Source organism: Haliotis cracherodii, unplaced genomic scaffold (assembly GCF_022045235.1).
Source record: "Haliotis cracherodii isolate W230 unplaced genomic scaffold, xgHalCrac1.p SCAF_8, whole genome shotgun sequence".
Classification (NCBI taxonomy): domain Eukaryota; kingdom Metazoa; phylum Mollusca; class Gastropoda; order Lepetellida; family Haliotidae; genus Haliotis; species Haliotis cracherodii.
The window spans coordinates 48,813,826-48,837,370 of NW_027266341.1; the positions used below are offsets into that span (position 1 = coordinate 48,813,826).

The 23,545-nt window shown below is 41.1% G+C and overlaps 1 protein-coding gene and 1 long non-coding RNA gene across 4 annotated transcripts; both read left to right on the forward strand.

Annotated features, from left to right (window-relative positions):
• The first annotated feature begins 1,529 nt into the window (after positions 1-1,529).
• On the forward strand, positions 1,530-4,812 carry LOC139449958 (uncharacterized). Of its 3 annotated transcripts, XR_011652204.1 has the most exons (4): positions 1,530-1,751; positions 2,225-2,283; positions 3,398-3,469; positions 4,216-4,812. It is a non-coding gene; the product is annotated as an uncharacterized lncRNA (long non-coding RNA). The 3 variants fall into 3 exon arrangements; XR_011652205.1 differs by lacking the exon at positions 1,530-1,751 and having other exon boundaries at positions 1,898-2,283; positions 3,398-3,476; XR_011652203.1 differs by lacking the exon at positions 1,530-1,751 and having other exon boundaries at positions 1,898-2,283.
• Positions 4,813-14,347: 9,535 nt separating this feature from the next.
• LOC139450296 (cysteine and tyrosine-rich protein 1-like) lies at positions 14,348-18,459 on the forward strand. Its single transcript, XM_071231975.1, has 4 exons — positions 14,348-14,490; positions 15,489-15,600; positions 16,571-16,755; positions 17,766-18,459. Exons 1-4 carry the CDS (start codon positions 14,442-14,444, stop codon positions 17,966-17,968), a joined length of 549 nt encoding a protein of 182 aa, XP_071088076.1. The 5' UTR covers positions 14,348-14,441; the 3' UTR covers positions 17,969-18,459.
• Positions 18,460-23,545: the final 5,086 nt, after the last annotated feature.

Below are 23,545 nucleotides of genomic sequence, written 5' to 3' on the forward strand. Positions count from 1 at the left end.
ATATAAATGAAATTTCTATAAAATTACTATTTATTTCCTACTTACTCAAATAAATATGCCATATATAGTATACCTGTTGTCCAGTTTCTTGACATTTTCGCCAGACTCAGGTTCAGCTTGACATTGAGCTAATCTGAGTAAAGCTACTTAAAACTTCAAAGCATGTGATCTTTCAATGATAAGTTTAGTTGCACCTCCCAATCAGAATCATGAGTAAATTTGAGCATTTAAATTTTTCTAATGTAAATTATTTTTAGGTGACTAACATTTAACAATTATTTGTGTTTGCAAGTTTAATTGCATTTATTTTACTTCAAAGAAATCAAAGCATATTATATTTTCACAATAAGTTTAGTTGCATCTCCAAATCAGAGTCAGCAAGTAGATGCTAGTTTTTAATGTAAACCTTTTTGAACATTTCTCAGTTATTTGTGTTTACAAGTGACCATGCAAGTTTAATTTCATGTATTCGGGCATATTCAGACCCAAGTTAAAAAAAATAACAAGGTGCTGTTTTCACCAGGCAATAGTAGGCGAGGTGCTATTTCCCTTTATAGTATAACCCTCTCTTACAACTAGCATAGGTTGATGGGGACCAATTCCAACCCGGAATCCCCAAATGAGTGGGTATGGTTTTACGCTGTTTTTAGCAATACCACAGCAAGGGACACCTGACATAGACTTCACACATTGTACCCATGACAAGAATCGAACCTTGGTCTTCAGCACTTCAACCACTAGGGTACCCCACCGCCAAAATTCCCAACATGATCAAGTTGTCATCACGGTATTCTTCAACAAGTTCAAGTGAAAATATCCATACCTTTCAAATGTCTTATCTTCCACTTCACAATGTTCACTGTTGCAAAACTCCTGTCATTTAATTTGTTCTTGATTATTCACACCTGCAAAAGTAAGTTTAGTCGGTACGGTATGAACTAAAAAAATGAGTCACTATAGAGTATCTAGATAAAGGAATATAAATAAGCAAACATATTTCTACATCATATACATTAGCAAGGATTAACATAAGTTAGGTAGATTGCTTATCCTACAAAAATTAAATCACACATTTACTAACATATATAAAACAGAATAAGTGGCTAACAGAAGATAAATAACTTTAATACGTGATCAATATTATTAACATATTCCTTACCTGAATCAGAGACCATATAACAGTCTATGTATTATGGTCTCTGTCTGAATATGTCACGTCTTCAGCTCCCTGCAATCGGGGTTGTGAAACATTTCTGCTGTAGGGATATTACATCCGCTGGGATATCGCTTGTCACACTGCCTGGCATGGTAGGCAAACGTATATCCCATACACCACATAGGTATACTTCCTAATACACACTGTCGAAATCCCCGCGGCTCCCAATATGGCCTGTATGAACTGTAATCGGCCAACCTCGTCTCTTTCCGTAACTGCTGCAGAAATGACCGCTCGTCATTCGTGACCAACTCGTGTTATTCCGGGACAAGCAAGTCTACCCATAATTCCCTGTATGGCCGAAGGCGCCATTTTGGAACACAAATGTAAACAAACACTCAAAGCTCGTGTAATCGATGTACACCGTGATGCTTGATTGCGATATGCTTACCTCGTGTATCGATACATTGTTCTCAATCACCTTTAACTCGGAAATCCCGGTCGAAATCCACCTGAGCCATCCACAACGAGGACGTCAAGTATTTCGAAAACTCGATTGACAGCCGAAGAAGGAAGAGCAGCTTGCAGATGCCAGGTACGTAGCAGGGCTTCGAGACATAATGGTCAATGATTTCTATACAGAGATCTTATGGAATGGATTGATTTAGATATTTTCCTGATCTCCATGTTACTACTGTAAACGTCAAGGGCCTTTTAGTTTTGTTGTTTTCGGAAACCCTTTGTTATTATTATGATCAAGTGTTTGTTGTGACATGGTATTTCTATTTGGGATTGCATAAGAGCTACAGGTGCAGGACTTTTAAGGGTCGTGTCCTTATTCTCAACATAACGCTGGGATTTGATGATGAGGGTTAGTTACCAAGGGTATAAATCTGGCAAAGTGCATGTCAAACAAAACGTGGCATTCAATTTCAATCATGTGTTGCCACCTGAACCACCTGAAAGTGAGATATGGATTACAATGAATAATGACAGCTTATCAATCTTTAACAAATTCTCACTGAAACATTGAAAGGATAAAGACAAGTTAGTTGTTTTCTGTTTCAGCATGTTCAGGGTTTGTGGGCAGGTTCACAGACATCCTCAGGGAGGATACCAAGTATTGAGTGAGTATTTTTGTTTGTGATAAATACAAACTACATGTATTCATCATGGTATATTTCAATGTAATGTGAAACATCACACTCACAATAGTCCAGCTCTGTGATGGCAGCCTGTAAATAATTGAACATGGACCAGACAATCTAGTGATTGTTATTTTCAGCAAAGATCCATGCCCTCAGAGTATGATGACAACCTAGTCTGACCACTCAATTCATTAGTTGATTAGTGTTTGCAGCGGTAGAAACTAACACTTTCAGTCCACCAGTCCTAAAATGATAGCATATAGCAAAACCTTTAAAATGTCAAAATGACCAGTGCCAATTTCTAACCCTGGTGTTTGGATGTTGTGTTTGTGTGTGTATGTATGAGTGTATTTAGGTTGGTTTGTTGTTTAACGCCGCACTCAGCTATATGACGGCGGTCTGTAAATAATCGAGTCTGGACCAGACAACCCAGTGATTCATATCATGAGCATCGAGCCACGGAATTTAGATCAATGACATGCATCAACCTAGTCAGAGAGTCTGACCACCCGATCCCGTTAGTCGCCTTTTACGACAAGCATAATGGCCTTTTACGGCAAGTATGGGTTGCTGAAGACCTAGTCTACCCCGGAATCTTCACGGGTCGAGTGTATTTAACTTAAATCATGAATCTTATACTTGTTTCTCTGTGCTTTTACAATGTAACCCAAATTTTCTCTGGAATAATAAAGTATTCTCTTATTTATGTCATTTCTGAACAAAGTGTCATGGAAAAGCCAAACAAATAGCCTAGAAATAAAAGTAAATACTGCATTGCATTAATCTGCATTTCAAGAAAATGTGGCAATAATTCATGGAATGATATTCACCTCGGTGAGGATCTCTCTGCATTGTCGAACAAGTTATTTCCTATGTAATGTATGTGTTGAATGACCCTGACTTTGTTGTCAAAATATTGTTTTAACATTTGTTAAATATGGGGATAAATGTCATCTCTGAATGTTTGACATGAATTATTATGATTAGGGTAGTTCTAAGTCGGAATCACAACCGGGGTCTTTTCATTTGAATCAAATGTACAACATGTACAGTTTGGACATTTCTGTGATGTGAATGCTACTTATGTTTGTAGAATGTCCGGATGAATAAAAGAGACAGTCATCCGTGCAGCATCAATGCAAAGAAAGACCATAGAAGAGCAACAGTGAGTGGTAAATATTTTGTTTGGTTCATATGGTTATTTAGCAAATATGTCTTCAGTTTGTTCCTTATCGCTGTAGGCACGGATGTCCTATTATCTAAGGCACTACAATTTTCTGTGCAGAGTTGCATCTCTTGGGCTTAGCAGAAACCTATAGTCATGTGTTCAAATCCTGGTACTCCCCGATTATGTTGCTAGGTTTGTCAGCATTATACACATACTCGTGGGATTCATCAAAGACCTGCACCACTTAGGACTTTCTTCCCACATCAAACTAACATGCGGTGATATATCTGGAATACTGTTCAAAGCAGTGTTAAAGCCAAATCATTTATTTAACACTGCATCCAGCAATAGTTTGGCTATATGACAAGGATTGTGAATATATATTTTTCCATGTTGATGAGTTGAAACAATCACTAAATGACATCTCTTAAAAAGAGATTCCCAGCATTCCAAGCCTAATTAATAGATAAGGTTGTGATTGAGTAGGCTCATTGATCACATGTAATCATACCACAGTGATGTGGGATATTGTCCATAATAGTTATCATCGGTTTGTCTGGACCGAGTTCATAACATTAGTCACTGGTTTGTCTGGTTGAGATTTGAGATGTGATTATCTTAAATGTTTAGCATATAACAAGACTCACATATGACAACTTAAGTGATTTTGCTGCCTTCTATTTGTAAGTACATGTGGCAACAATTCTTTTTGATTGCTAAAATCTTTTTACATAATGCTGCAGAAACTGAAGTCCTGCTTGAGGTCCCTGGATGAGTACTCCAGGTTGACAGTCTGGAAGGACCAGACAAGGGAGTCCTAAACAGAGGCTGCACCCCTTCAGATATCAGAGGTGATTTGCAGACAGCGATGATGAGGGTCCTGTTATTTCAATGGAGGCCGACCGAGAAATTGTATGCCAAATGGTACTGGGACACACAAAGGCTGGTCTGGCTAATGTGAGAAGACCAACCAATGCCAAGCTGGAGTGGAATTCTTCCAGGACATTCAGGAAATTCTTGTAAACACTTGAAAGGAATGATAAATGGGACTTATTGTCTTTAAATGTGGACCCAAACACCAAATGGAAAGTGCACAATTCTACTAACACAATGCAGCAGAGATAGAGTCTAACTGGTATCCCCTCATCCTGGTTCCTGTTCATCCATGGCAATATAGAAAGAAAAGGAGGATTGAGGGAAAGTAAGTTATCTGAACTGGTGAACATAATCCGTAGGTACTGTCAAGCGAACAGTTATCACACTCTGTTATGAGTATTGAAGAATAGGATGAAATTGCATACTGCATCAGGAACCATCATGTGAACACTGTTCAATGTGCGATATACTATAGGCATATGAATAAAAGAAATTGATAATTTGATTGTTGCTTATGTTTCATTTGCCAGCTGTGTAAATGGGGATGTTTCATGATTTTGCCTCAGTTTAATAGCCACACTTATCTTATGAAACCATGCATTGCTTGGGCATCTCAAGATAAATAACACATGTTTCCTTTGCTCTGAAAACGTCTGATGACACATTGATCTGTTATGTCAAAGGTTAAAGTCACAACCAGACAAAAAGTTTGTTTGTGGTCTAACTCTTCCTTTGGGCAGGGGTCGAAGTTGGAAAAAGGTCGTGTGTGATCAATATATACTACATTTTCCCTTAAATTGCCTTTTCTACAGAAGTCTTAGTAACTCTTATACATATACTGGTTACATTACTTCCATATTTTGGTCAATGATATGTTGAATTCTACAAAAGGACTGCATATTTGGTTTATGTGCTGGATAGCTCTTTGAAATGTTTTTGAAATATTTATCACTGATATTGAAGGTCAAATTCACACTCAAAAGTGATAACTCATGAGGGGTTGAAGTGTAAGATCAAGGCAACAGTGAAGGGGTCATTCATAAAGTATTTCTGCAATTATAACTAAAATGCCTACTTCTGGAGATATTTGTGAAGTATTAAGCACATCGTTGTTATATTATTTGAATACACATATATGTGCAGTGGTTACAACTCCAGTGTCAAATTAACTGTCAATCCCTTTTAATAAAATAATTCACAGTAACTGAGGAAGAGCTTACTGTAGTACCATAAAACTAGGGTGAGGCAAATGTCAATGAAGTTAGTATTTTGGATATAACAAGTACATGTACCGTTACAAATAGTCTTATTATCATCTAATAGGACCAAAGGCCCAAGTGAGCACATTGTCAATGACTTTTTCTTTTTCTCAGTACAAACTGGAAGTCTGGACATGAAATTTAAGGATATCATTATACAAGAACTGATGTTTGTTCATTAAATACCATTAACATCCGAAAAGGACAAAATATGAAATTGAACAATTTTCTTCTCCAAAAATGTTTTAGGAGGATATTTACCATTAAAATAACACAGAATATTACAACAGGTATCTGTAATGCACAGGCTAACATTATTTACCAGAAGCAAGTCATGAAGAAAATTTGCATCCGGATACCTTCCGGAAACCTTCCAGATGCCTTCAACAACCTTCAAATTGCTTGGTATTTTCAAGTTAATTTTTTTATGTGTTTCACACTTAAGTGAACAAAATGCACCCCCCAAATTTTGACATTTTTTTTGGAAGGTTTCCGGAAGGTTTCCGGAAGGTATCCGGGCCGGATCCAAAATGGGAAGGTATCCGGAAGGTTTCCGGAAGGTTTCCGGAAGACGGAAACCTACACTTTTTTTGCTGTGGCATGCCTGTTCAGGTTGGTAGGTACACTGCAGCCAGACCATTGAGTGACAGACATACCAGTGCCTTGAACATAATTCTCTGTCTCACTTGTAGCCAAGATCTTTGATGATTGGTCGCGCATTCGACAATCTATGATAAGCATAGCAGCTGAATTTTGCACACGCTGTAGCTTGTCCAGATGCTTTAGCTGAAGACCAGGCAGGAGACAAAACGATTTTGACAAATTCCTGGACAAAGCCACCAAGTCGACTTAGTCTTTGCCAACATACCATATGTTGGTCTCATATTCCTTATCACATGGTATACATTTTCGCAGATGTTGTTCACGTGGTTTTCCAAAATGAATGACAATAGATACATGTATATGGGGAGATGTGGAGGTAGATGTACATGTGTCACTACAGATCGTGGCGACACAATATGCCGTCTTTGCTGAAGGTGAAGTTCCCATATCTACTCACATGTCCGTTATATGTTTGCAGATGAAAGTAGCATATTAAAAAAATTAATTGTTTTAACAATACAAAACATGCAATTACTGTTCTGATTGGTTTGAATGAACAATTGCCGGTTATTAGCTTCACGATCTGAGTATAATCCTAGATCCGCCTCTGCAGGCATTTATTGTTATACCTGTTCTGCAAGTGTGTCAAGTCTGCCCGTAGCTTACCTGTTATTGCTGATGAGGTGTTTCTAAAGCCAGTGTCACACTGACCTTAGTCGTTCGTGATTTGCGTGTGAATGAACAACTTACTAAATATTTTCTTTGGTATTATTGTTTGTTGTTGTTGTTTAACGCTACACTAGGCAATATTCCAGCTGTATGACGTCATCTGTAAATAATAGAGCCTGGATCAAACAGTCCAGTGACTGATATCATCCTTTTGTGATATAATAAAGGTTACACTACTTTTCAGAGTGCAAAGCGATCTTATCGCTAAGGTGATTGTAACTCCCATACTTTAACATAGGCTTACGATCATCAATCACCCAGGGCATTATTACTTAAGGAAATCTCACTCTGTTCAACTGCTGCCTTCGTCGGGCAGTCAGTGGCAGACATCAGGCTACTGCAAATGGTAATGCTCTGAAGAATAGCGTTACTCTTATAGCATCAGTAAACACGTCTTGTGAACTTGTCATAACTATTAGCATTCATAGATTGACTTGACTAAGCACCTACTTTTTAGGGTTCAACATGTGATTGGTTATTTCATAATAGAAGGGGCGGTGGGGTAGCCGAGTGGTTAATGCATTCGCTCGTCATGAAGAAGGGTTCGATTCCCACACTGGTTACATGAAGCCAAATTCTGATGTCCCCCGCCGTGCTATTGCTAAAATATTACTAAAAGCAGCGTACAGCTATTTGCTATGTCGGTAGCAACACGAGGTCTCACACTATCATGACTACAAGAGTCATACACTATACACATCTGTTTAATCTATTGTTTTAATTTTCTTGATCATTTGCAGCTTTTGCCTTTGAAATATGCTCCGAGAAACAATCTATGAGACAAAGACCTGCCCTGACTCATACTGTGGCAGCACGTACATAAAGTACTGTTGTAGTTCCTCGAGGTGAGTCTTCAATATCTGGTGGAAATAAAGCTCAGCATTGTACTAAAGTATGGTCACACACAGCATTAAGTGATGTTACTGGTGTACGTAACACTTGGCCCTATACCTAATAAAGTATGCTCACACGCAGCTTTAAGCACTGTTATCATACCTCTATGTCAGAATGATGAGATCTGATTGGTCCACGTGATCTTGTTCAAATAATATGTCACCCGTCGGAGGGTAATAAATGTCTCAGTGGGGAATAAATGTTTCCACGCCGCCACGAGCAAGTAATTAGGCTGCACGTGGATTTCGGAGAGGGAGAATAAATATATCACTTATAACTCGTTTCAAAGCAAAAGCCGCACGTTTTTCCTAGTCAATGGAAGTCACGTGACACAGCCATTGACGGTTTCGAGTTTGAAGTGACTGGTCCTGTGCAGCAAACAGAAAGCCTTTCACTTTTCAGGTCAGACGACTTCATCCAAGCGAAGGATTCTGCGGTATTGCTGATCTTCTCAACGCACTGCACATAAACTCGATGCAGTAGTCGTTCAGAATGCCTCTCCTTGGGCCTCGAGTCTGGGCCGTTTTGATATGGCACTTCATTTGGTTGACACTCATTTCCGGCCGGCCGGCCGTCCAGCAGTACAGAACCATCAACCAAATAAACACCGACATTGAGATTATGTCCCACATCCTTGGCTCGTTTTAGAAAACTGTGGAATTTGTTCAAGGTTCGAACGACTAATTGCTTCACTGCATAAAAACTAAGGAAATCTCCATTACCCGACTGATTTGTCTACTGCTGTGGGCCGACGATTTGCATCTGGGCCTATTCATAATGCTTACGCCCTTTTTGTGACGCCATGCATTTGTGCAGTAGGTGCAGAGTGATCGGAAGGATATGTCGCCTACAATTTTATATTACTGGTGTAATGTATTTGTTATCTTTATCCTTGACTAATTTGGCTTGTTACAGCCCTTGGACGCGACGTTAAACCCCGTGTCACCTCACCTCACCTACTTCTGATTTAGGTGTCATATTCTCCAGATCGGATTCGGTTTACAAAAGCTTTGAGTTATTACGATGTTCATATCACCATGGTAGCCTGTTATTTTAGTATTTACGTCATATACATATGCACCTACATTTGAGATGTGCACGTTGGAAACCTCATAACATTATGTGTTCAAGATATTTAGGGTGATTAGGGTGATTCACTTAAACAGCTGAAGCAATTGGAAACATCAGCTTATATGTTTTCTTCAAAAATTTTGATGTAAACGTGAACCCAGTTTTTATGAATATATTTTAGCTGTACAAAATATGATCAGCTGCTTGTCAGCAGTCGCCTCGATCCTCCTCGGCAGGCCTTCATTGTTATACCTGTTGTGTCATGTCTCATTGCCTGCCCGTGGCCTACATACAGGCCAACCCGTGGATAGTCAATATACTTCCTTAACTGTCATCTAACAGTCTTCAAACTGTGATCGTCCTATTTGCTACTATGGATGGTGTCCAAATCGGATGTGTTATCCTTATCTTGGTAACATTTTGTAAGTATGAGTTAACAAGATATTGTTCAGGCTGACTTAATGACAAGTGGGTTTTCTCCATCTAAGTGTACACTGCCCTGCAGACGGGCCCAAGTCTGAAAGCCTCTTCCACAAAACAGCCATAACAGAAAGGTTGGCATAGCGAGTTAAAATCGAAGTAAGATCGATGTAAGGTAGCTTTGTGAAACCAGTATTACTCCAGACAAACGTAAACTTAATTAGTTTAATCTCTGTGGTTAAAATTTACCTGACCTAATGCTGTTTTTGGGAACAGTCCCACGTCCATCAGAGAATGGCCATAGGTCCATTACACTGTTATGTACACCCGTGTAATTGGAACCTAGTATTATTAGTAGCAGCTGTTGCATTATCTGCATTTGTAGCTATGATGGATTAGAATTATGATAAAACTTCCCCAAAGTTACCTAGTACTGTCCACGAGGTGTTTCCTGGCCAGTGTCACACTGACCTAATAATTATAACTGATTGAGATTGTTTGTGTGAATAACTTACAATGCGTTGTTGTTTGATTTTATTTTGTTGGTTTAGGGATATAACCATGCTAGGGACACATGCCAGCCATTTGACAGCTATGACAACTGTAACACCTTTTTTTTAGAAAGCCCTCGGTTTGTCCATCTGCTCTCCTCGTCAGGCAGACCTGACTGACAACGCCCTGAATAATACGGTTACCCTTACAACGTCAGTAATCACGTCTTGTGAACTTGTGATATTAATATTCCTAGATTGACATGACTACGTACCTGCTTTTCATGACACGCGTGTGATGGATTACTTTACGTTTTGCAATAGAAAGTCAATATTTGTTGTGTCATGTTGAAGTAAATAAGCTTATAAATAGCCGCGCAACAGCTTCTACTTTACTTGCCATGTCGAGATCGGTATCAATAACTGGACTCGTTCTACCATGGCCACATGAGTCATACAATGTATACTACATTTTCCCTTAAATTGCCTTTTCTACAGAAGTCTTAGTAACTCTTATACATATACTGGTTACATTACTTCCATATTTTGGTCAATGATATGTTGAATTCTACAAAAGGACTGCATATTTGGTTTATGTGCTGGATAGCTCTTTGAAATGTTTTTGAAATATTTATCACTGATATTGAAGGTCAAATTCACACTCAAAAGTGATAACTCATGAGGGGTTGAAGTGTAAGATCAAGGCAACAGTGAAGGGGTCATTCATAAAGTATTTCTGCAATTATAACTAAAATGCCTACTTCTGGAGATATTTGTGAAGTATTAAGCACATCGTTGTTATATTATTTGAATACACATATATGTGCAGTGGTTACAACTCCAGTGTCAAATTAACTGTCAATCCCTTTTAATAAAATAATTCACAGTAACTGAGGAAGAGCTTACTGTAGTACCATAAAACTAGGGTGAGGCAAATGTCAATGAAGTTAGTATTTTGGATATAACAAGTACATGTACCGTTACAAATAGTCTTATTATCATCTAATAGGACCAAAGGCCCAAGTGAGCACATTGTCAATGACTTTTTCTTTTTCTCAGTACAAACTGGAAGTCTGGACATGAAATTTAAGGATATCATTATACAAGAACTGATGTTTGTTCATTAAATACCATTAACATCCGAAAAGGACAAAATATGAAATTGAACAATTTTCTTCTCCAAAAATGTTTTAGGAGGATATTTACCATTAAAATAACACAGAATATTACAACAGGTATCTGTAATGCACAGGCTAACATTATTTACCAGAAGCAAGTCATGAAGAAAATTTGCATCCGGATACCTTCCGGAAACCTTCCGGAAACCTTCCAGATGCCTTCAACAACCTTCAAATTGCTTGGTATTTTCAAGTTAATTTTTTTATGTGTTTCACACTTAAGTGAACAAAATGCACCCCCCAAATTTTGACATTTTTTTTGGAAGGTTTCCGGAAGGTTTCCGGAAGGTATCCGGGCCGGATCCAAAATGGGAAGGTATCCGGAAGGTTTCCGGAAGGTTTCCGGAAGACGGAAACCTACACTTTTTTTGCTGTGGCATGCCTGTTCAGGTTGGTAGGTACACTGCAGCCAGACCATTGAGTGACAGACATACCAGTGCCTTGAACATAATTCTCTGTCTCACTTGTAGCCAAGATCTTTGATGATTGGTCGCGCATTCGACAATCTATGATAAGCATAGCAGCTGAATTTTGCACACGCTGTAGCTTGTCCAGATGCTTTAGCTGAAGACCAGGCAGGAGACAAAACGATTTTGACAAATTCCTGGACAAAGCCACCAAGTCGACTTAGTCTTTGCCAACATACCATATGTTGGTCTCATATTCCTTATCACATGGTATACATTTTCGCAGATGTTGTTCACGTGGTTTTCCAAAATGAATGACAATAGATACATGTATATGGGGAGATGTGGAGGTAGATGTACATGTGTCACTACAGATCGTGGCGACACAATATGCCGTCTTTGCTGAAGGTGAAGTTCCCATATCTACTCACATGTCCGTTATATGTTTGCAGATGAAAGTAGCATATTAAAAAAATTAATTGTTTTAACAATACAAAACATGCAATTACTGTTCTGATTGGTTTGAATGAACAATTGCCGGTTATTAGCTTCACGATCTGAGTATAATCCTAGATCCGCCTCTGCAGGCATTTATTGTTATACCTGTTCTGCAAGTGTGTCAAGTCTGCCCGTAGCTTACCTGTTATTGCTGATGAGGTGTTTCTAAAGCCAGTGTCACACTGACCTTAGTCGTTCGTGATTTGCGTGTGAATGAACAACTTACTAAATATTTTCTTTGGTATTATTGTTTGTTGTTGTTGTTTAACGCTACACTAGGCAATATTCCAGCTGTATGACGTCATCTGTAAATAATAGAGCCTGGATCAAACAGTCCAGTGACTGATATCATCCTTTTGTGATATAATAAAGGTTACACTACTTTTCAGAGTGCAAAGCGATCTTATCGCTAAGGTGATTGTAACTCCCATACTTTAACATAGGCTTACGATCATCAATCACCCAGGGCATTATTACTTAAGGAAATCTCACTCTGTTCAACTGCTGCCTTCGTCGGGCAGTCAGTGGCAGACATCAGGCTACTGCAAATGGTAATGCTCTGAAGAATAGCGTTACTCTTATAGCATCAGTAAACACGTCTTGTGAACTTGTCATAACTATTAGCATTCATAGATTGACTTGACTAAGCACCTACTTTTTAGGGTTCAACATGTGATTGGTTATTTCATAATAGAAGGGGCGGTGGGGTAGCCGAGTGGTTAATGCATTCGCTCGTCATGAAGAAGGGTTCGATTCCCACACTGGTTACATGAAGCCAAATTCTGATGTCCCCCGCCGTGCTATTGCTAAAATATTACTAAAAGCAGCGTACAGCTATTTGCTATGTCGGTAGCAACACGAGGTCTCACACTATCATGACTACAAGAGTCATACACTATACACATCTGTTTAATCTATTGTTTTAATTTTCTTGATCATTTGCAGCTTTTGCCTTTGAAATATGCTCCGAGAAACAATCTATGAGACAAAGACCTGCCCTGACTCATACTGTGGCAGCACGTACATAAAGTACTGTTGTAGTTCCTCGAGGTGAGTCTTCAATATCTGGTGGAAATAAAGCTCAGCATTGTACTAAAGTATGGTCACACACAGCATTAAGTGATGTTACTGGTGTACGTAACACTTGGCCCTATACCTAATAAAGTATGCTCACACGCAGCTTTAAGCACTGTTATCATACCTCTATGTCAGAATGATGAGATCTGATTGGTCCACGTGATCTTGTTCAAATAATATGTCACCCGTCGGAGGGTAATAAATGTCTCAGTGGGGAATAAATGTTTCCACGCCGCCACGAGCAAGTAATTAGGCTGCACGTGGATTTCGGAGAGGGAGAATAAATATATCACTTATAACTCGTTTCAAAGCAAAAGCCGCACGTTTTTCCTAGTCAATGGAAGTCACGTGACACAGCCATTGACGGTTTCGAGTTTGAAGTGACTGGTCCTGTGCAGCAAACAGAAAGCCTTTCACTTTTCAGGTCAGACGACTTCATCCAAGCGAAGGATTCTGCGGTATTGCTGATCTTCTCAACGCACTGCACATAAACTCGATGCAGTAGTCGTTCAGAATGCCTCTCCTTGGGCCTCGAGTCTGGGCCGTTTTGATATGGCACTTCATTTGGTTGACACTCATTTCCGGCCGGCCGGCCGTCCAGCAGTACAGAACCATCAACCAAATAAACACCGACATTGAGATTATGTCCCACATCCTTGGCTCGTTTTAGAAAACTGTGGAATTTGTTCAAGGTTCGAACGACTAATTGCTTCACTGCATAAAAACTAAGGAAATCTCCATTACCCGACTGATTTGTCTACTGCTGTGGGCCGACGATTTGCATCTGGGCCTATTCATAATGCTTACGCCCTTTTTGTGACGCCATGCATTTGTGCAGTAGGTGCAGAGTGATCGGAAGGATATGTCGCCTACAATTTTATATTACTGGTGTAATGTATTTGTTATCTTTATCCTTGACTAATTTGGCTTGTTACAGCCCTTGGACGCGACGTTAAACCCCGTGTCACCTCACCTCACCTACTTCTGATTTAGGTGTCATATTCTCCAGATCGGATTCGGTTTACAAAAGCTTTGAGTTATTACGATGTTCATATCACCATGGTAGCCTGTTATTTTAGTATTTACGTCATATACATATGCACCTACATTTGAGATGTGCACGTTGGAAACCTCATAACATTATGTGTTCAAGATATTTAGGGTGATTAGGGTGATTCACTTAAACAGCTGAAGCAATTGGAAACATCAGCTTATATGTTTTCTTCAAAAATTTTGATGTAAACGTGAACCCAGTTTTTATGAATATATTTTAGCTGTACAAAATATGATCAGCTGCTTGTCAGCAGTCGCCTCGATCCTCCTCGGCAGGCCTTCATTGTTATACCTGTTGTGTCATGTCTCATTGCCTGCCCGTGGCCTACATACAGGCCAACCCGTGGATAGTCAATATACTTCCTTAACTGTCATCTAACAGTCTTCAAACTGTGATCGTCCTATTTGCTACTATGGATGGTGTCCAAATCGGATGTGTTATCCTTATCTTGGTAACATTTTGTAAGTATGAGTTAACAAGATATTGTTCAGGCTGACTTAATGACAAGTGGGTTTTCTCCATCTAAGTGTACACTGCCCTGCAGACGGGCCCAAGTCTGAAAGCCTCTTCCACAAAACAGCCATAACAGAAAGGTTGGCATAGCGAGTTAAAATCGAAGTAAGATCGATGTAAGGTAGCTTTGTGAAACCAGTATTACTCCAGACAAACGTAAACTTAATTAGTTTAATCTCTGTGGTTAAAATTTACCTGACCTAATGCTGTTTTTGGGAACAGTCCCACGTCCATCAGAGAATGGCCATAGGTCCATTACACTGTTATGTACACCCGTGTAATTGGAACCTAGTATTATTAGTAGCAGCTGTTGCATTATCTGCATTTGTAGCTATGATGGATTAGAATTATGATAAAACTTCCCCAAAGTTACCTAGTACTGTCCACGAGGTGTTTCCTGGCCAGTGTCACACTGACCTAATAATTATAACTGATTGAGATTGTTTGTGTGAATAACTTACAATGCGTTGTTGTTTGATTTTATTTTGTTGGTTTAGGGATATAACCATGCTAGGGACACATGCCAGCCATTTGACAGCTATGACAACTGTAACACCTTTTTTTTAGAAAGCCCTCGGTTTGTCCATCTGCTCTCCTCGTCAGGCAGACCTGACTGACAACGCCCTGAATAATACGGTTACCCTTACAACGTCAGTAATCACGTCTTGTGAACTTGTGATATTAATATTCCTAGATTGACATGACTACGTACCTGCTTTTCATGACACGCGTGTGATGGATTACTTTACGTTTTGCAATAGAAAGTCAATATTTGTTGTGTCATGTTGAAGTAAATAAGCTTATAAATAGCCGCGCAACAGCTTCTACTTTACTTGCCATGTCGAGATCGGTATCAATAACTGGACTCGTTCTACCATGGCCACATGAGTCATACAATGTACACACCTCTTTAATTCAATGTTTTGATTTCCTTGATCATTTGCAGCTCATGCCCTTCAAATATGCTCCGAGAAACAATCAGACGGGACTTATGAGACAAAGACCTGCCCTTACTCGTGTTGTGGCAGCACATACTTTAAGTACTGTTGTAGCTCGAGGTGAGTCTTTAATAACACATAAATGCAGTAAGAGCAGGATGCTAGCTAAATAGCTCGTGGGTATTGATAACACTCTTCAGGTTGTACTCACACTGTAGACACGCAACTGCTTTTGTTATTCAATGAAGGCGACGTACTTGAAATATTATGTTTACCAACACGAAGGGCATGACCAGAAGTGCATTCTCACGAGCACTTACATGCGGAGATGTTGTCAAGCTGTTGCCAAGATGTTTGTGTATTGCTCATTAAAGTTTTATCTTTTCGAAAAAAAACTTTTACGCAGTTAAAACATTTATCCCATATACACATCGTGTGGGACAGACTTAAAACTGTTTAACATCAACCGAAAGGTTTTCCCTCAAAAGGTCATCCATGCTCAGGGATTGCAATTTATTTGTTGCATGTGTGCTAACTGTTTTAACAACCGTTCCTGATATATTATTGATATATGCATTCTGAATACTTGACTTATTGGACTGAAGTTCACTCAGCCATAAAGTATGACTACTACTAATTTTGTGATGTTATGAAGGAATTCACGTAAAAGTGAAATCCTTTGTTGAAGATATTACATGTCATAGAGGTATATCCACGAAAACTTGAGTCAGTTGAGCAAATTAATTTTCTTTGACGAGTAAGTACAATTTGCATGGGTCTGTGACCTTTACAAAATGTACAAACTTGAGGAACGTGGAGGAACCACAGAATCGCAGATCACACAGAACTGAATTAACACATAAACATGCATACACATTATATAAGATAGATGCACGTATGTACATTTGAGGTGAAAAAAAGAGTTAATTAAAATCCAGTTACACGGGTATTCCTTCACTCCATGTAATTATATTCATAGTTGGGCGTACTTCAATGACAAATCCAACGTTTGATAAGATAGTGTCCATGGTGAGGTCAATACCTGTTGTCAATGGCATCTCTGATCCTGACCGTGATCACTGTGTTTCAGCACCAGCTACTTCACCACATCCTACACGTGGACCACAGGAGTTATTGTCGGCATCGTCATTGGCATAATCGCGTTGATCGGTCTCATCGTGGGAATCATCATCTGCTGTGTCTGCTGTTGTAGGTCATCACAAGGACAAAGAGGTCACGTAGTGCAAAACCAACAACAAATGACTGTAGTATCAGGTATGACAATCGCTCACCATTGATTTTACCAAAACCCTCAGCTAGGTTATTCACCTTGTCCTCCATATTTGCACGTGTCCAATGATTCATAACCAGGCTGACTTACAGATACAGTCTACCCACTAGGGTTGCTCAAGAGATGTGGAGACAATGCACAACACAAAGTAAACCAACAAGGTGTCATGTTTGAGGATATCACAGTATTGAGAAGGGTACATTTAGACGTTGGTGGGAATGGTATTTTACCGCCTCTTCATCTGGTTCACTCTGTCGCCATCACAAGGTGTGCCAGACAATACGTTACACACAACGCTCAATTTTAGACCTATGTATTTTCAGCTGGTTGAATTACTAAACACATTATTAAAATGTGTATGGAGTGTATTATTACAGAATAAAAGAGTCTTGAGTCTTGTATGAAGTGTACAGGAACCAAGTGTATTAACTTCAAGCTACGTGTGTCGGGGTATGAAGGTTGTATGTTATAACTTTTCCTGTTTTATAATTAACACATCGTACAGATTGTGATTCTGGGTCCTGTTGTGCTCTGGGTGAGACGGGCGACCTCCTGAGAACTGGCTGAATATGTGGCACCGTGCTATGTTGACATGGATCACATGTGTCGTCGTACCCTGAATGCAATGATCACATGTTCTTGTACCCTGATGACATCGATCATGCGTGACATTGTACACTAATGGAGTTTATTATTGTTCTTTTGGATAATGATTTTTCTCTTCAAGGATCGCTTACTTTAGAAGTCGCTGTAGTATTGCTATCTACTTATGTAAAACAGCATTCACTCGTTAGCTGGGGCGGTCGGGTAGGCAAGTGGTTAAAGCGTTCGCTCGTCACGCCGAAGACCCGAGTTCGATTCCCGACATGGGTACAATGGGTGAAGCCAATTTCTGGTGTCCCCCGCCGTGATATTGCTGGAATAATGCTAAAAGCAGCGTTAAACCATACCCACTCACCCACTCGTTAGCTTAATGATGCTATTCCCTTTTCAGGAACAACAAACACAGCATATACTCCTGGGTATGGCTACCCCGCTCAATCGACTCCAGGAGCATACCCGCCTGCTCCAAACTACGCTCAACCAGCCTATCCTCCAGAGAAGCACCCTCAAGGTGCAGGATACCCACCCCCACAAGGTGGAGTATACCCACCCCCACAAAGTGCAGCATACCCACCCCCACAAGGTGGTGTATAATAGGAGCGTAACTACCCAAACAAGGAGCTACCTTTTCCCCACCAAGGGCAGTTGCCACCCTCAAGCTTTCGAAGATAACACAATACCCAGTTATATAATTAGCACCATAAAAGAACGTTACGAAATTCAAATGCTATCACTTATCCCACATGATGTTACACAATATCATCACTTACTTATCGAACGCTTCATCTCATAGCAGCAATATTTGTCGGTGACAAGTGCTTCATATTTTGTAACTTTGCTCCAGCATATGTACATTTATAACCCGTTATGTATAATGCTTATTCTTCCGACCAACAAAGGTAACTGATGTGTTCGTTTCACAAAAAGGAAGGAAGGCATATTTAAGATGTGTACCAGTGCTTGGTGTATATTTAATGTTTTTTAAGTGTGTTTGTCCATATAATACATACAATATCGACTACGTTTCCACACTGTAACTAGACAAATCCATTTCAACCTTCAACAATAAAAGCATTTTTCTACAATTTGAATTCTTGAATTGTTTTCTGTTAACACTACAGTCAGTGGTACCTGCACTACAATTTGGAAGTGAGTGTGCCGACAGTCAGTGATACTTGTGCTACACGTTGGACGTGGGGGACCGCCTCTGTTGTCACTACAGTCAGTGATACTTGTACTACACGTTGGACGTGGGGGACCTCCTCTGTTGTCACTACAGTCAGTGATACTTGTACTACACGTTGGATGTGGGGGACCTCCTCTGATGTCACCACAGTCAGTGATACTTGTGCTACACGTTGGACGTGGGGGACCGCCTCTGTTGTCACTACAGTCAGTGATACTTGTACTACACGTTGGATGTGGGGAGCTCCTCTGATGTCACTACAGTCAGTGATACTTCTACTACACGTTGGACGTGAGACCACCTCTGTTGTCAATACAGTCAGTGATACTTGTACTACACGTTGGATGTGGGAGACCTCCTCTGTTGTCAATACAGTCAGTGATACTTGTACTACACGTTGGACGTGGGGACCGCCTCTGTTGTCACTACAGTCAGTGATACTTGTACTAAACGATGGACGTGGGGACCTCCTCTGTTGTCACTACAGTCAGTTATACTTGTACTACACTTTGGACGTGGGGGACCGCCTCTGTTGTCAGTACAGACAATGATACTTGATCTACGCGTTGGACGTGGGGGACTGCCTCTGTTGTCACTACAGTCAGTGATACTTGTACTACACGTTGGACGTGGGGCACAGCCTCTGTTGTCACTACAGTCAGTGATATCTGTGCAACACGTTGGACATGGGGACCTCCTCTGTTGTCACTGCAGTCAGTGATACTTGAACTACACGTTGGACATGGGGACCTCCTCTGTTGTCACTACAGTCAGTGATACTTGTACTACACGTTGGACGTGGGGGACCTCCTCTGTTGTCACTACAGTTACTGATACTTGTACTACACGTTGGACGTGGGGAACCTCCTCTGTTGTCACTACAGTCAGTGATACTTGTACTACACGTTAGACGTGGGGGACCTCCTCTGTTGTCACTACAGACAATGATACTTGATCTACTCTTTGGACGTGGGTTACTGTCTCTGTTGTCACTACAGTCAGTGATACTTGTACTACACGTTGGACGTGGGGGACCTCCTCTGTTGTCACTACAGTCAGTGATACTTGTGCTACACGTTAGGCGTGGGGCGCAGCCTCTGTTGTCACTACAGTGAGTGATACTTGAACTACACGTTAGACGTGGGGGACCTCCTCTGTTGTCAGTAAAGACAATGATACTTGATCTTCACGTTGCACGTGAGGGACCTCCTCTGTTGTCACTACAGTCAGTGATACTTGTACTACACGTTGGACGTGGGGGACCGCCTCTGTTGTCAGTACAGACAATGATACTTGATCTACACGTTGGACGTGTGGGACCGCCTCTGTTGTCACTACAGTCACTGATACTTGTAATACACGTTGGACGTGGGGCACAGCCTCTGTTGTCACTACAGTCAGTGATACTTGTACTTCACGTTGGACGTGGGGGACCGCCTCTGTTGTCACTACAGACAATGATACTTGATCTACACGTTGGAAGTGGGGGACCTCCTCTGTTGTCACTACAGTCACTGATACTTGAACTGCACGTTGGACGTGGGGGACTGCCTCTGTTGTCACTACAGTCAGTGATACTTGTACTACACGTTGGACGTGGGGGACCGCCTCTGTTGTCAGTACAGACAATGATACTTGAACTACATGTTGAACGTGGGGCACAGACTCTGTTGTCACTACAGTCAGTGATACTTGTACTACACGTTGGACGTGGGGACCTCCTCTGTTGTCACTACAGTCAGTGATACTTGAACTGCACGTTGGACGTGGGGGATCTCCTCTGTTGTCACTACAGTCAGTGATACTTGTGCTACACGTCTGACGTGGGACCGACTCTTTTGTCACTACAGTCACTGATACTTGAACTACACGTTGGACATGGGGACCTCCTCTGTTGTCACTACAGTCAGTGATACTTGTACTACACGTTGGACGTGGGGGACCTCCTCTGTTGTCACTACAGTTACTGATACTTGTACTACACGTTGGACGTGGGGAACCTCCTCTGTTGTCACTACAGTCAGTGATACTTGTACTACACGTTAGACGTGGGGGACCTCCTCTGTTGTCACTACAGACAATGATACTTGATCTACTCTTTGGACGTGGGTTACTGCCTCTGTTGTCACTACAGTCAGTGATACTTGTACTACACGTTGGACGTGGGGGACCTCCTCTGTTGTCACTACAGTCAGTGATACTTGTGCTACACGTTAGGCGTGGGGCGCAGCCTCTGTTGTCACTACAGTGAGTGATACTTGAACTACACGTTAGACGTGGGGGACCTCCTCTGTTGTCAGTAAAGACAATGATACTTGATCTTCACGTTGCACGTGAGGGACCTCCTCTGTTGTCACTACAGTCAGTGATACTTGTACTACACGTTGGACGTGGGGGACCGCCTCTGTTGTCAGTACAGACAATGATACTTGATCTACACGTTGGACGTGTGGGACCGCCTCTGTTGTCACTACAGTCACTGATACTTGTAATACACGTTGGACGTGGGGCACAGCCTCTGTTGTCACTACAGTCAGTGATACTTGTACTACACGTTGGACGTGGGGGACCGCCTCTGTTGTCAGTACAGACAATGATACTTGATCTACACGTTGGAAGTGGGGGACCTCCTCTGTTGTCACTACAGTCACTGATACTTGAACTGCACGTTGGACGTGGGGGACTGCCTCTGTTGTCACTACAGTCAGTGATACTTGTACTACACGTTGGACGTGGGGGACCGCCTCTGTTGTCAGTACAGACAATGATACTTGAACTACATGTTGAACGTGGGGCACAGACTCTGTTGTCACTACAGTCAGTGATACTTGTACTACACGTTGGGCGTGGGGACCTCCTCTGTTGTCACTACAGTCAGTGATACTTGAACTGCACGTTGGACGTGGGGATCTCCTCTGTTGTCACTACAGTCAGTGATACTTGTGCTACACGTCTGACGTGGGACCGACTCTTTTGTCACTACAGTCACTGATACTTGAACTGCACGTTGGACGTGGGACCGCCTCTGTTGTCACTACAGTCAGTGATACTTGTACTACACGTTGGACGTGGGACCTCTTCTGTTGTCACTACAGTCAGTGATACTTGTGCTACACGTTGGACGTGGGACCTCTTCTGTTGTTACTACAGTCAGTGATACTTGTGCTACACGTTGGACGTGGGACCTCTTCTGTTGTCACTACAGTCAGTGATACTTGTACTACACGTTGGACGTGGGGACCTCCTCTGTTGTCACTACAGTCAGTGATACTTGTGCTACACGTCTGACGTGGGACCGACTCTTTTGTCACTACAGTCACTGATACTTGAACTGCACGTTGGACGTGGGACCGCCTCTGTTGTCACTACAGTCAGTGATACTTGAACCGCACGTTGGACGTTGGGGGCCACCTCTGTTGTCTCTTCAGTCAGTGATACTTGTGCTACACGTTGGACATGGGACCGCCTCTGTTTTCACTACAGTCAGTGATACTTGTGCTACACGTTGGACGTGGGACCGCCTCTGTTGTCACTACAGTCAGTGATACTTGTGCTAACACATGATTTTCAAACGAATAATTTCCAAAGGTGAAAAGGTACAGTCTTACAGAAAACGTTTACGCTCACTCTTCATCTTGTATTAACTAAAGTGTAGAAATATTCCAGCTTATTAAATCCGTATAAGACTACATTAAACAATGTTTATAACAAACATGCCTTTAACGAACTGACGGATAAAATGAACTCTTGGTCCCGTCCATTTGATGTATGTATGCTGTTAAACACGACTAGCAAACTAACTACTTTATCCAAGCGGAAGACATAGTATCAAAATGAAGCGCTGAACATTAGCTATCCAACGGTATGATTAACGATTCACAACAAGCTATGTACAATTATTGAGGAGGCAAAAACGATCATAAATACATTCGAAACATCTGTAACTACATGTACATGGATCTTCCCCTTATGTTTCAAAATCATAGTCACAAAAACAATTTCAAAACACGAATAAGGCAGCAAACATGAATGAGAAAACATACATCAAGTCTATGAATGGTAAGAGTGTGCCATTAAATCACCCGGGAACAAAATATAATGGTAATTAATTCTCCGACAAAGAAAGCAAAGAACTGATCAACAATGACAGCCGGACTTTGCCGGACGATGTCGGAACTTGGATAATAAAAGCCAGAGAGCTGTGTGGTCGCTAGAACGTGACAAGACCATTTTATGACCCGATGACAATGAGATTGTGGTTGGGTTTTTTTCCAAACACCTTACATTCCAACCAGCTTTGAATATTAAAGATTCTTTGTTGTTTAGCACCGCACCCCGCACATAGGTGTTGTACGTGTAGGAGAAATCATGTCTCTGAGGGATTACTAGAGACTGTAAACCCTCACATGAGGGAACGTCCCGAGGGTGTGTGTGTATGTGTGTACGCGCACGTGTATGGGGATGGTGTGTGTGTGTGTGTGTGTGTGTGTGTGTGTGTGTGTGTGTGTGTGTGTGTGTGTGTGTGTGTGTGTGTGTGTGTGTGTGTGTGTGTGTGTGGAGGGGTGGTGTGGATGGTTGTACTAGTCTGGACTATTGTCGATTGTTTTGTGCTAGCCCACTGAGATACCATTCCGCAGTTTAACATGAATACCCCACTAAAACACAGTATACTGACTCCGAGACGACCAGTCCATGAATGCATAGCGTTAACTTTAAAACGATTATGGATGCTGTCGAACACATGCCAAACAATGGGCCAAAAGAGAAGCTGAACCTGATGAATGTATTTCATGATCAGGCTGCGTTAACCCAGAGCATAATGTCATTGTAAGAATGCATAAACTGGAAAAGGAAAAAAATCAGAATTGGAATAAACCCATTCTATCCCACAGCTGGAATCGTGCCTGTTTGTTTGTTGTTTAACACTGCACTCAGCATTATTCTAGCTATAGGACGGCAGTCTGTAAATAATTGAATCTGGGACA

What these genes read in the sequence shown, in the direction of transcription:
- LOC139450296 (XM_071231975.1), top strand. Translation starts at nt 14,442, where the DNA reads ATGGATGGTGTCCAAATCGGATGTGTTATCCTTATCTTGGTAACATTT. An exon ending in AAGTACTGTTGTAGCTCGAG is followed by an intron (nt 15,601 to 16,570) that starts GTGAGTCTTTAA and finishes ACTGTGTTTCAG; the next exon opens with CACCAGCTACTTCACCACAT. An exon ending in ACAAATGACTGTAGTATCAG is followed by an intron (nt 16,756 to 17,765) that starts GTATGACAATCG and finishes TTCCCTTTTCAG; the next exon opens with GAACAACAAACACAGCATAT.